Source organism: Propithecus coquereli, unplaced genomic scaffold (genome assembly GCF_000956105.1).
Source record: "Propithecus coquereli isolate 6110/MARCELLA unplaced genomic scaffold, Pcoq_1.0 Scaffold33, whole genome shotgun sequence".
NCBI lineage: Eukaryota > Metazoa > Chordata > Mammalia > Primates > Indriidae > Propithecus > Propithecus coquereli.
In genome coordinates, this window is record NW_012148952.1 from 6,176,550 (window position 1) to 6,190,314 (window position 13,765).

The 13,765-nt window shown below is 41.5% G+C and overlaps 1 protein-coding gene across 3 annotated transcripts in view; it reads right to left on the bottom strand.

The window, feature by feature from the left end:
• ACMSD (aminocarboxymuconate semialdehyde decarboxylase) overlaps positions 1–13,765 on the bottom strand; it is a 51,320-nt gene that overhangs the window by 21,742 nt on the left and 15,813 nt on the right. For 2 of the 3 annotated variants that reach the window (XM_012650539.1, XM_012650541.1), the window contains 3 exons: positions 12,022–12,115; positions 9,276–9,371; positions 8,003–8,175 (listed from right to left, as the gene is read on the bottom strand). In XM_012650539.1, coding sequence (XP_012505993.1) covers positions 8,003–8,175; positions 9,276–9,371; positions 12,022–12,115 — 363 coding nt within the window. The remainder of the gene's footprint in view (positions 1–8,002; positions 8,176–9,275; positions 9,372–12,021; positions 12,116–13,765) is intronic. The other variant, XM_012650540.1, reaches the window with a different exon arrangement.

Here is a 13,765-nt window from a genome sequence, read left to right on the forward strand (position 1 = left end):
TATGTGAGAGAGAGAGAGAGAGAGAGAGAGTTAACAGCATTTCAGATTCCTTTTTATGTTAACAATGAAAAGTAAAGTTTAGTAAACTCTCAAATGAGACAGAGAGAGATAGAGAGAGAGAGAGATAGAGAGAGAGAGAGAGAGAGAGAGAGAGAGAGAGAGAGAGAGAGAGAGAAATAATGTCCTCAGAATAATGGTGAAGGGAGATTTCAAGATGACAGCTGTGCAGTGGGTCTAAATAGCAACCCAGTGCATATTCAAGCAAGTGAGAGGCTCCCGGAGACAATTTTTTAAGAATAAGGAGTTATAATAATTAAGACTATTGTACCCGATGTGTTTGGATGTACTGAGAGGAGAGTTACAAAATTGGTGGAGAGTTTGGGGTTAAGTTAGTGTAGTGTGCAAATAAAATAAGAAGAGAAGGAGGAAACTGGTGGGCTGCAGTCATCTCATTGAACCTCAGAGCAAACCCTGAACAAGAATTGCCCAGCCATGGGGTTCCTGAATTCCTGACACAGAGAAAATGAGTAAGATAATAAATGTGTATTGTTGTTTTAAGCCACTAAGTTTTAGGCTAGTTTCTTTTGGAGCGACATATAACTAATACAGAGTTTTATACTGGAAGTGGGGTGCTGCCATAAAAAACCTAAAAATGAGGAAGTAGCTTTGGAACTGATTAGTGGGAGGAAGGTGAAAGGACCTCGAAAATAGTGAAAGACTTATTAGAAGCCTGATGGCCTGTGAGAATGTTGCAGTAAGGGCTTAAGGGAGAATGAGGAAAATGTTGGTGGAAACTAGGGGAAAGGTGATCCTTGCTATGTGGTGGTACAAAATTAGCAACACTATCATCTACAGTAACATGCAAAGTAGAAAATATATTTAATGAACTGGATGATATAGCTAAAGAAATTTCCACATAAAGTGTTGAAGGTGTTACCTTGCTTCTCCTTTCTGCTTATGGTAAAATGAAAGAGAAGCTCCTTAAAGGAAAAACTGTTAAATATAAAGGAGCCAGGAATTGTTGGTTTGAAAATTCTAGGTCCTTCCAATGGCAAATGATGCTAAAATTAAGATTTGGCTTTCTGGCAAAAATTAAATCCAGGGCACAATCATAAAATATAGTCTAAAAATGAAGCTAAATGTGAATAAAATAACCTCTCTTTGTTATGATCTCAAAAGATTTAGGCAGTGCCTCAAAGAACCATCCAATCAAATAATAAGGGCTTCTAGGAAGCTTAAGGGTGTTTTCCCTCAGTCATCTTTGCAGAAACCTAAGGTAAAGAAATGCTTTTCTCTGAGAAGGGCTTTTGCCTAGCGGTGTGAAACTTAATAAGATTCATAAAAGACCCACAAAGGTTTTAAGAGAACTGTATTAGCAGAAACACCACCAGCTTGGACTGAAAAGAACAGATGGAACAAAATGAAAAGAAGGCTTTGGACACCAAAACTTGCACAGGCATGAATCAGTCTATAAAAACGATTCAGCCACAAACACAGGCTAACTTTTGTGGAAAAGGAAGAATGGCTCAGAAGGTAGACCCAAGAGCCATGCTGAATCATTTCTACACTTTGAGTTCTAATCAAGGAACTGCCAACACGTTCCTGACAGATTTCAGATTTGCTAGTGACTAGTGACTCCTCTGAACCTCCTGTATTCCCCCTTTTGTAATGAGAAGGCCTATAGCAACTACCCTATATCTGTCTGCCATTTTATTTTATTTTATTTTTTTATTTATTTTGAGCCAAGGTCTCACTCTGTTGCCTGGGCTGGAGTGCAGTGGAATCATCATAGCTCACATCAACCTCAAACTTCTGGGCTCAAGCAACCCTCCTGCCTCAGCCTCCCAAGTAATTGGGACTACAGGTGTGGACCATCATGCCTAGCTGATTTTTCCTATTTTTTTTTTTTTTGTAGAGACACGTTCTCGCTGTGTTGCTCAGGCTGGTCTTGAACTCCTGGTCTCAAGTGGTCCTCATACCCCAGCCTCCCAAAGTGCTAGGATTACAGGCATGAGCCACTGCGCCTGGCCTCACTGTCTTATATGGAGTGTGTGGGGGGCAAAAGAACTTGTGTCTTTAGTTCACAGTTCTTCAGATTGAGAAAAACTGTACATGAGGAGCCTTATCCACAAGTTCATTTAAACAAGGAGATCCTAGACTTTAAGGTGATGCTGTAAAAATGGATGTGACTTTTGGGGCAGTCTTGGTAGGGGTGAGAAATTTTTATATTTAGGAGGAATATAAATAATTTGTAGCCAGAGAATGGAATGTAGTAGTTTTAAAATAAGTCAAATTCTTTGATATGCCTCCTTTTAAAAGATGGGGCCTAATTTCACTCCCCATGAATGTGAGCCAGATTAAGTGACTTGCTTCTAATGAACAAAATGTGGCAGAAGTGATGCTATGTAACTTCTGGGTCTTGGTCATAGAACAGATAGTTTCTGCCTGGTGCATGCTCATTCTCTCTCTCTCTCGCTCTCTCTCTCTGTCTCTCTCTCACTCATCCCCCCCACCTCTCTCTCTCCCCCATCTCCATCATCCTCTGCCTAGTCTCTCTCAGATCACTCATTCTGGGGGAAGCCAGCTGCCATGTTGTAAGGACACTCAAGCAGCTCTGTGAAGAAGCCCACCTGGGGAGGAACTGAGGCTTCCGGCCAAAACCCAGCACCAATGTGCCGGTCTTGGGTAAAAGCCACCTTGGATATAAATCCTTAAGCCCCCGCCAAGTCTTTAGGTGACTGCAGCCCTGACTGATACCTTGCCTTCAACCTCTTAAGAGACCTTCAGCCCGTTAAGCTGCTCCTAAATTCCTAACATACAGAGACTATGAGGGATAATATATGTTTGTTGTTGTTTTAAGCCACTAAATTTTGGGATAATTACAGTAAGGCACCACATAACAAACGTTCTGGTTAGTAACAGACAATATATGATAGTGGTCCCATAAGATTATAATGGAGCTGAAAAATTCCTATTGCGTAGTGATGTTGTAGCCATCATAATATCATAATGCAACACATTCACATGTTTGTGGGATGCTGGTATGAACAAACCTACTGCACTGCCAGTCCTATAAAAGTATAGGACATACAATTATGTATGGTACATAATAAATGGTAATGATAATAAATGACTGTATTACTAGTTTATGTATTTACTATACTTTTACTGGTTATTTTAGAGTGTACTTCTTCTGCTTATAAAAACAAAAGTTAACTGTCAAGCAGCCTCAGGCAGGTCCTTCAGGAGGTATTCCAGAAGAAGGTATTGTTGTCATAGGAGATGACAACTCCATGTGTGTTATTGCCCATAAAGATCTTCCAGTGGGATAAGGTGTGGAGGTGGAAGACAGTGATATTAATGATCCTGACCCTGTCAGGTCTAGGCTAATGTGTGTGTTTGTGTCATAGTTTTTAACAAAAATGTTTAAAAAGTAAAAAAAATTTTTTTAAATAGAAAAAAGCTGTAATCCCAGCACGTGGAGAGGCTGAGGCAGGAAGATTGCTTGAGGCCAGGAGTTCAAGGCCAGTCTGGGCAATATAGCAAGACCCCATCTCTACAAAATTTTTTAAAAAATTAGCCAGGTGTGGTAGTGTATCCCTGTAGTCCCAGCTACTCGGGAGGCTGAGGCAGGAGAATTGCTTGAGCCCAGGAGTTTGAGGCTGCAGTCAGTTGTGACTGAGCCACTGCACTCCAGCCTGGGCAACAGAGTAAGAATCTGTCTCAAAAAAAAAAAAAAAAAAGAAAGAAAGAAAGAAAAGAAAAAACTTACACAATAAAGATATAAAGAAAGAAAATATTTTTGTACAGCTGTACCATGTGTTTATGTTTTAAGTGTTATTACAAAAGACAACAAAAATTTAAAAAATTAAAAGTTTATAAAGTAAAAGTTACAGTAAACTAAGGTTAATTTAGCATCAAAGGAAGGAAAACTTTAAAAATAAATTTAGTGTAGCCTAAATATGCAGTGTTTGTGACATCTGCAGTAGTGCACAGTAAGTCCTAGGCCTTCACATTCACTCACCACTCACTCACTGACTCACCCAGAGCAACTTCCAGTCTTGTGAGCTCCATTTGTGATAAGTGCCCTATACAGGTGTACCATTTTTTATCTTATACCTTATTTTTACTGTTCCTTTTCTATGTTTAGACACACAAATACTTACCATTGTGTTACAATTGCCTAAAGTTATTTAGTATAGTGACATGCTGTATAGGTTTGTAGCCTAGGAGCAATAGGTTACACCATGGAGCCTAGGTGTGCAGTAGGCTATGCCTTCTAGGTTTATGTAAGCACACTATGATATTCGCACAACAATGAAAGAACCTAATGCTGCATTTCTCATAAGGTATCTCCACCATTAAAAGACAGATGACTATACTTATGCAGCAGTAGATTACCAATGGATCTAGCCAAAATTATGATGTAACCATATGGTTATATGATATGACCGACCTCTTAAAAATCTATCCACCTAAATATATAAAGTCTGTTTTCTATGATCATGTTAATATAGGGAGGCAATAAAGTTTCCCTTTTTTTGGATTTTTCACAGTGATAGACTTATAACTAGCATTCTTTGCATCTGTCTTTAAAAATGAGCAGATATAGATTGAAGGTGAAGAATTTTAGAAGGAGGAAGGAAGCCAAAAGGTTAAGTAATTTAAGTACTTCTTGACCAAGTAGCTCAGTGTTTTAGAAATAGTAGGTGCTCAATAATGGTTTTGTTTTTTTAAATATATTACATATATCTGTTTATTCTTAAGATATTTAAAATTTTTATTTATCAAAGATATGTCTATATGTGGTTAAATAATCACACATTACTAAAATATCTTTATTATCAAAACCAGTCCTGGGCCCACTTTCCTAACTCTTGACCTCCAAAGTAACTTCTTTTATCTTTTCAACTTGTATCTTCTGACAATTACCTTGATATTCGCAGATAATAAACTCATACATTCTTTCTTGATTTATTAGCTTTAGAGAATATTTACCTATTTCCCATTAGGTTCATTGAGAATTTCTTTCTTCAACTTCCGTATTTTCTCAATAGAATTATAATTTTCTGTTAAACCAGTACCCAGTATTCATAGTATTATGAATATAAATATTGTTCACTGCTGAGTCAAGTAATGTATGATTATTATCTGCCCTCATACAGATTTTTGTTTTCTTAAGTTATGTCCTTTTCTTTCATTTGCTTAATTTTCTCTCTCTATATATACTACTTCTTTGTTCCTAATGCATCAGCAGATCTGTTAAATGTCTAGCAATAATTGTATCCAACTCTCAAACACACCAACTAATACATCAGTTCTACTTTGTTGTTGTTGTTGTTATTGTTCTTGTTTCTAGAGACCTCCCTACACAGCATTCCGTGCTCTTGCTCTAATCTGGCTAGGTGGCTTTGTAGCCCAGATGTCCGTCCTGCTAGGACTTTCCTTATCCATTCTGATTTGGGGATTGTTTCTAAAAGAGAATTCGCTAATGCGAATATAACTAGAATGAGAAAGCATTAATATTTTAAAAAGAATCCTAAATTATTGATACATACTGCTTCTATGTTCTGGATTCCTCAGCCTGTAACATCACATAAAATGAGGTCACATTTACTTTTGATGCCCAAATTATAATAGCTCAAGCCTTTGCAATTTGAATGCAAGATCTCAGTACCACTAACTTTGCAAAGTGCCCTCTGAGTTTTTCTGGGAGTGCCTAATAGGGGCGTAATCACATGTTCTCACCAACTGGTCCATCCACTGGTTACCATGAGGCACTTGCCATGTTCTTCTTCTGCTTCTCTGGCCCCCTGGCCAATGTGTATTGCCCTGGGTGCTGTTTGAAGGTGATAGCGACCCTCATTGCTGATGGTGTCCCTCAAGAGATGGGCTTTGTGTTTGCCAAGGGATTTTTCTCCTGATGTTTCCATTTCCAGAATACTAGGGAATACTAGGCTTGATGGGATATAATGAGAATAACCCTTTCCCCAATTCCACACCCGTCAGTTTCTCCCCTTTGTAGTCTGCTGTTTATACATCTCCCAGTCGCCCTCCATTCAAATCCAAAACACATCACCATTGAAAGAAAGATTTGATTATACCCACATTTCAAATCCAAAACAATTAACGGTCATGACCACCTGCAACGACCCATCTCAGCAGGGGCAACACAAAAGCTAGGCAACTCAGAGACACAGCTCAACCACATAATTTATTACCAAACTAGAATATTTAAGATTTATATCCTAGTGATTTCCTCAAACCAGAGAAGCACTTAGCATTAAAGTAAGATGAAGTGTTTATTCTGGAGGTAGAATACTACTTGCAACTTTCAAATGATGGACCTCTTTTTCTGCTAAACAAGATTTTTAAAATCTTAGAGTCTAGTTGCAACCTGAATACCATATGGCAAATCTTTAAACACATCCATATACTTTTTTAAAACCCCAAAGATTTTTTTTTTCCTTGGGAAAATTTGGAAATCTATAGATATCTGTAAGTATTAATAACCAAATGAAATTGAAGTACTAAATGTTTCAGACTTTTTGCTAATTCACACTGGCCTTTGCCCTAAAAATTCTCTCACTTGCAGAGTTAGCATTTTCAAAGAATACTTTAGGGGTACTGCCAGCAGGGAAATCTGCTAGGAGACCACAACAAAGGAAAGACTTTTCTTGTGGAGTTTGAAGGACCACCATGCTGGTCCTTTAATCAAATGAGAGAATTGTTTTCAAAACAAAGGCCGTATTATTCCAGGAAGGAATTTCGTGGCATTGTACACAAGACCCTCTACCACAGCAGTCCCCAACCTGTTTGGCACCAGGGACCGGTTTCATTGGAAGAGAATTTTTCCAGGGAAGGGGGTGGGGTGGAGGAGGGGGATGGGGGGCAGGCCAGAGCTCAGGCAGTGATGTGAGCCATGGAGAGTGGCTGTAAATACAGATGAAGCTTCGATTGCCTGCCCACCGCTCACCTCCTGCTGTGCACATCACCCCCACTTTCTAACTTTCATGGAAGACAATTTTTCCACAGACATGGGGGCTGGGGGCAGCGGAGCTCTGCGGCCTGGTCCCTAACAGGCCATGGACCTGTACCAGTTGGTGGCCCAGGGGTTAGGGACCACAGCTCTACCATCTTCCCTGACTCCCTGTCCAGTGCCAGTTCCCAGCCCTGCATTTCCCCCCTTTTAATGTTCCAGTTTTCTCCATTTAGTGGATGAGGACAGTTGTGGTAACAATTTACCCAACTAGCAAGAGGTAGAGCCAGGATTTTAACTCAGGTCAATTTGACTTCAAAACTGGTAGCTCTTTCCTGCTTACCATGTTGCCACATGGCATTTTGGATGAATATAGAGATGTCCCTAAAGAAGAGGAGCTGATCTGGGGGAAATTCCCAGCCATGTGGATTATCTGGGATTTCTCTGGCATGTGTAATGGTTCCCTGGTGATACACACTCTGGGTTGAGGGAGGCTCCGGAGAGGATCCGCTGTGCAAGCAAACCTAATCCCAAACCTCTCTGTGCCTCTCCTTTCTTCTTTTTTTTTTTTTTTTTTGAGACAGAGTCTCACTTTGTTGCTCTGGCTAGAGTGAGTGCCATGGAGTCAGTCTAGCTCACAGCAACCTCAGACTCCTGGGCTCAAGCAATCCTACTGCCTCAGCCTCCCAAGTAGCTGCGACTACAGGCATGCGCCACCATGCCTGGCTAATTTTTTCTATATATTTTTAGCTGTCCAATTAATTTCTTTCTATTTTTGGTAGAGACGGGGGTCTCGCTCTTGCTTAGGCTGGTCTCGAACTCCTGAGCTCAAACGATCCGCCCGCCTCGGCCTCCCAGAGTGCTAGGATTACAGGCATGAGCCACTGCGCCTGGCCTCTCCTTTCTTCTTATGCCTTTTCTTCCACCCCTTTTTTGGAGAGAGGCCAAGTAACTGGTTGCTGATCCAGCATTGTGCTCCCCGTAAACCATTCATAAACCATTCAGATGTTAAACCCGGCTTACCTTTCCTATGAGATCCGTTAACAGCTTGAGGGACAGAGGATCATGCACCAAGGAGTCTGTGTAAAAGGAACCAAGGTATTTCTTCGGGTTAACTGGATTGTCCTGGGCACACAGATCTGGCCGCATGCTGAATCCATGAGAGATTCTTCCCACTGTGAAGGGGAAGGAACCACCTGCAAGTAAAACCCGTTGCTGAGGGGCTTGTGTTGATGGGAAAGGATTCCTCAGTCCTAATGTTGTATGCAAGAAGTTACCATAGCCCAGCTGATTAACAGTAATTACAAAGGACCCACTGCACTCCAAATACTGGGAGATGACCTAGAAGAAATGACATTAACTCACCTAGAAATTCAGACTTGAGAAATTTATCCTAAAGAGAGAAGACAAGTGTGTAAAGATATGTGGCCAAGTTTTTCAAATGTAGTGTGGTTATAATAGCAAAATACCGAGACAGTCTGTCAGTTGGGGACTAAATCATGATGGCATATCCATAAAATGTAATGCGTGCATGAAGCCATCAAAAATGGAGCTCTTTCATTGACATGGAAAGAATCTTCTCTATGCTGTTGAGAAGGAAAAGCAGGCTAGAGAACAACATGTATAGTTTTATATTGTGTGTGTATGTGTGTATGTGTGTGTCTAAGAGTCACAAATTCAGTTACCTACAGGAGCCAGGCAGGCAATGGAAATAAATGAAATAGGCCTATTTGTAAACAATGGAGAATGGTAGGGACTACTGCAGACTGGAGAGCTCATAGTCTTACTAGAGGGATTTAAATAAAAAACAAAACAAAATAAAACTAAAACTGTGCCAAGCAAAGTAAATTTGCCTACAAAAATAGAATTTGGTCCTCAAACTATCATATGACTAGAATGATGGCTGGAAGGATGTTATGGACTGAATTGTATTTCTCCAAAATTCCTATGTTGAAGCCCTACCCAGTGTGACTGTATTTGGAGAAAGGACCTTTAAGGAGGTAGTTAAGGTTACATGAAGTCAAAAAGTGAGGCCTTAATCGAGTAGGACTAACATCTTATTGGACAAAAGAGCTTGCCCCTTGAATGCACAGGAGAAGGGCCATGTGAAGAAGGTGGCCGTCCACAAGCTAGGAAGAGAGCCCTCACTAGAAACCAACCCTGCCAATACCTTGATCTTGGACTTCTAGCCTCCAGAACTGTGAGCAAATAAATTTCTATTGTTTAAAAGCCACCTAGTCTGTGGCATTTTGTTATGGCAGTCTGAGCTGACTAATACAGATAGATAGGATTTTACCTCCATGTGCAAAACACACTTTCAGTTTAGGAAACTTCTCAAACACTCCACCCATGATCATGGAACAAATGGCTATGGTGGTTTCTGTTGGCATTCCTGAAAGAGGAAATAGCACAAGGCTCAGGGCTTGTCATCTCAAGCAAGAAGAAGTTCAGTGACGTTAATTGCTGGGGATTGGCAGCTAATGGCTGGGGAACTGTCAGTGCAAAGCAACTTGGGGCCCCTGTGCCCCAGCATGGCTTGGCTGTATACATTACTTTGGCAAAGAGAACCATCTGAAGCTTCCTAATTGCCACTTGCAGGGGAACTTGTCTATGGCTAGAACAATTGAGGAGCCAGAGGACCTGGCGTTTGCCCTGATTCTCTTGACTTCAGTTTCGGATGTAGGCAAGCCGAGTGTAATGAGTCTGGGCTCACCCCTACCTCCAATTTGCCGCCTCCTGGCCCTTGACCGGTTATTTAATGTCCCTGAGCCTGCACTTGTTCACATTGTTCACACTGTTGCCCATCTTGCAAGTCCATTGTGGACCTTTGCAAATGATGATGTTAGCAAAGTTCCTGGGCAGAAATTCACATTGGGGATGCTCAACAAATATTAGCTGCCTCTCTGTGTCTCCATTTCCTCATCTGTTAAATGGTTAGTTCCTGCCAGTTGCTTTGAGGATTTGGTGGAACAGCACCTGGCACTTAGTGAGTGCTCACTAAATATTAATTGTTATTATTCCTGCTAAATCTTTCTTGCCTCTTGGAGCTGAGGTTGAAAATAACTGAATCAAAATGAATTATTTCAAGTGCTTTGTGCTTCTAGAAGAAGTAGCTGATCCATGTCTGATGCCTTCGCCCCCAATGAGCCAGTCTGGGCTATGTTGCCAGATGACTGCTTTTCAGACTGATTCAGAAATCTCTGACTGCTCCCCAGCCGTGCCCTGCCCCTTCTGGGGAAGCCTGACTCTCGGGGCTGCCGAGTGGGGCTTCACCAGATGACCCTGCCCAGGGCCTAGGGTTGCTGCTCCGCAGACAGAGACACCCCCGGCTCCCCAGCCTCCTGGGAATTCTGGAAGCATGCTGGATTCCTATCTATCTGGGAGTGGTTTGTAGGCAGAGCTTCCTGAAGGCAGGGAGATGGACAATATCACGTCCTATGATTCTGCTTTCCATTAAGTACTTGAACCATAACCCCACAATCCATTCTGCTTACAAGAGCCAATGTTATATTTTCAGTGTGAATTGGATCATGACCCTTCTCTACTGGGAATCGTCCAATCTACTAGTGACCACCTTTGCATCCCAAATAAAATCCTGACATTAGCCTGATTGTTTGTGATCCATGTACTTGTTTATTATCTCTTTCCGCTAACCAGAATATAAGCTCCATAAGGGCAGAGGATTTGTTTCTGTCCTCGGTGCCGGGTACAGGCCTGGCCTGCTGGAGGGGATCAATGTGTACGTGTTGCATAAGTGAATGGTGAAATGACTCTATATGCAAACGCTCCCCTCTGTTTTTCACGTGGGAAGTTGCAATATAAATAAGTTTATGGGACTTGTCAAGTGTTGTGAATAAGGATGAGATTTTCTTTGAAGCTTGACAGCACTGGGCCTTTTAGGTTATCTCTTCCTACTAATTATGGCTCAAGAATTTGGTGGAGGACAGGTAGGAAGCTGCCTTACTAAATACTTTGGTCTCAGCAGCAATCACAGAAATATAAAATGTCAGAGCAGAAAGAGACTTGTGAAGGAATCTGGACAGCATTCTCATTTTACATCTGAGGAACAGGGGCCCAAGGAGGTGACGTGATTTCCTGTGGATTATACAGTGCAATACAGACTAAGCTGGAACCGAAAGTCAGTTTTTTTGACTTCCAACTTATTGCTCCATTTAATTCTTCATGGTGGTTGGCATTTTGCTGAATTCATAATTAACAATTATGGAAAGAATGGATAATGGCCCTCCTAAAGAAAGTCCAACGCTTTTTGTTTGGGGACCCATTTTTCACTGGGTTTGTAGAAGAGCTGTACTTTTCACTTGTAGCTCCACAATTTTGCATCTGTTCTCCATCTCTTCTTATCAAGACTGATAAGGCCAAAACAGAGGCTTCTCGTCTTTCCCTTTTCCTTACCCTCATGTGGAGCTAGGAGTGAACAGTGCAGGAGGCGAAGGGCAGAGGAGAGGAGCAGACGAGGACAACTGTACCCCTGAGTCATTGATGATCTACGGCTTCAGATCCGTGGGTGGTGGAAGTGGACCTTCTGCTTGTAATTCCAGGGCTCTCATTTGTAAGAGGTGATGATGCTATTATTAGCTTCTAAAAAAATCTACTAGACAGGCATGGTTACTCTTTTTTTAGAGCCTCTTTGGGAGTCTATGCAGCAAGGTCGCTTTGGAGGCAGACAGATCTGTGTAAACTCCATTTTTACTTATTAACTGTGTGACTTGGACAACTCACCTAACCACTAGAAGACTCAGTTTCTCCATCTGTAAAATGGTCATTATAATGTCAACCTCATAGGTTAAATATATGATTTATTTATGATATAATTTACTTATGATTGTATCAGATACAATTGAAATTAAACAAGGTAATATATACTGCACTGACCTGAGTAAGGGCTCAAGAAATCATAGTTGTTATTACTCACAGTCCTGTTAATTATTCATGCTTTCTCTATTTGACATAATAGAATTCCACAGATGGTTGGAAAAACGCAAGAGTTGGCTCTGTGTTCCAGACCCCAAGCAAACACAAACCTACAAGCCAAGGGAGCCAGTATTTGTCCATCCGTCCATCCATCTGCATGTCCCAGGGATGCACAAACAGGGAACAGTTCAGCCTTTCAGCTGCCTTCAAAGAAGCAATGAGAGAGAGAGAGAGAGAGAGAGGGTTATTTGGATGAGCCAGCAAATATTATACAAGGTACCGTTTGGGGGGAAATTGCTTTTCTCTGAAGGTATATTGGTCTGGATAAATAAACTAAAATACTTTTTAAGTTGTTCCATGATCTGTATAAAAAAGTCATAGACAAACTCTGCTTCTGCATGGAAAATAAAAGGGAAACTTAGAATTAACAAAGGGGGTTGGTGGATTTACCACTGTGGTTGCCGAATTTAATATATCATTTGGCAAAGCAAGTGTCAGGAAACATCCACCATTCAAACGTTTTGGCTGAGAGCAAAAGGCTCAAGGACTAATCCCACACCTCAAAAGTGGGGGAGATTTTCCCTGATGGCTCCTTTTTGCTCCCCTCCTTCGGAAGGACTGCTGAGATTGCATCCTTGGAGTGAGTCAGGGTGAGAGTGCTCCGTCCTTTCCCCCTGCTTGGAAACCTGAGGCTGTGGAAAGTGAGGAAGTGATGGGCGGGGCAGGCTGGCCTGACCCAAGCCGTCCAACCACTGAGAGTCCAACACTGGGTGGAGTCTCTGGGGTCTGCAGGCACTCACACAGCCCCAGGAGCCCTGCTGAGTCCCTGAACAGTTTTCTGTGAATGAGATGACCTCAGAGAGGAAAGAGCTCCTGATGCCTCAGCCAGGCAGGTCCTGGGATGAATCCCACAGGCAAACATGCTCCAGGGCCTCCTGGGAAATGGAAATGCCATCTGGATGGAGTGACCTTTATTCAACAAAACTGTTTAATTAAAATAAGTCCCCTCAACAGACATTGAATATTAGTGCTTACTGAGGTTCAAAACAGATTTCTCTTAGAACATCACTTTCCAAATACATCTGGGTGCTGGAGTGACTCATCCCACCTTCATACATAAATATTTGTGCTAACCAGGCTGATGCAATGCGACTTGTGTACATAGCATTTGTAAAATGGAAAAAAAATTCTGAGACAAGGGGATTCTGGAAGTGGCAGGCAAAGGGTAAATCGAGGAAAGCACTTCTAGTTCAGCAGGTTCTGGGCAGCAGAAGAGATACAAGCCTGTGGAAGGGAGAGGAGCTAACTGTTTTCTGATAATGGATGTAGGTTGGAAAGAGAATAACAACTTCTTGGGATAGTTTTGGCTTGGCAAAGGCACATGATCCTGGTATCTCAGTGAGATTTGACTCCTCATTAGGATAAAACTTTATTCTATGTGCCTGTGATGGTTTGTTTCTATTCAATTCAAATTAATCTGTGAAACATGATACAAAACACAAAAAGAAATCACTTATACTCTCGAAATCACAACCAACAGTAATTGAGAACTTACCATGTGCCAAAGCTGTTATAAGAATTTTATAGTTATTAACTAGTCTAATCCTTTAGAAGATAAGCACTATTATAACCCTCATTTTATGGAGAAGGAAACTAAGGCAGAGTGACTTACTCAGATCTTGTGGCTGAGAAATACTAGAGCTATGCAGTCTGGCACTACCATTCTGTCTGCCTCACACCAGTAACAAAGAAATTTTTTTTTTTTTTTTTTGAGACAGAGTCTTGCTCTGTTCCCCAGGCTAGAGTGCCGTGGCGTCAGCCTAGCTCACAGCAACCTCAGAGTCCTGGGCTCAA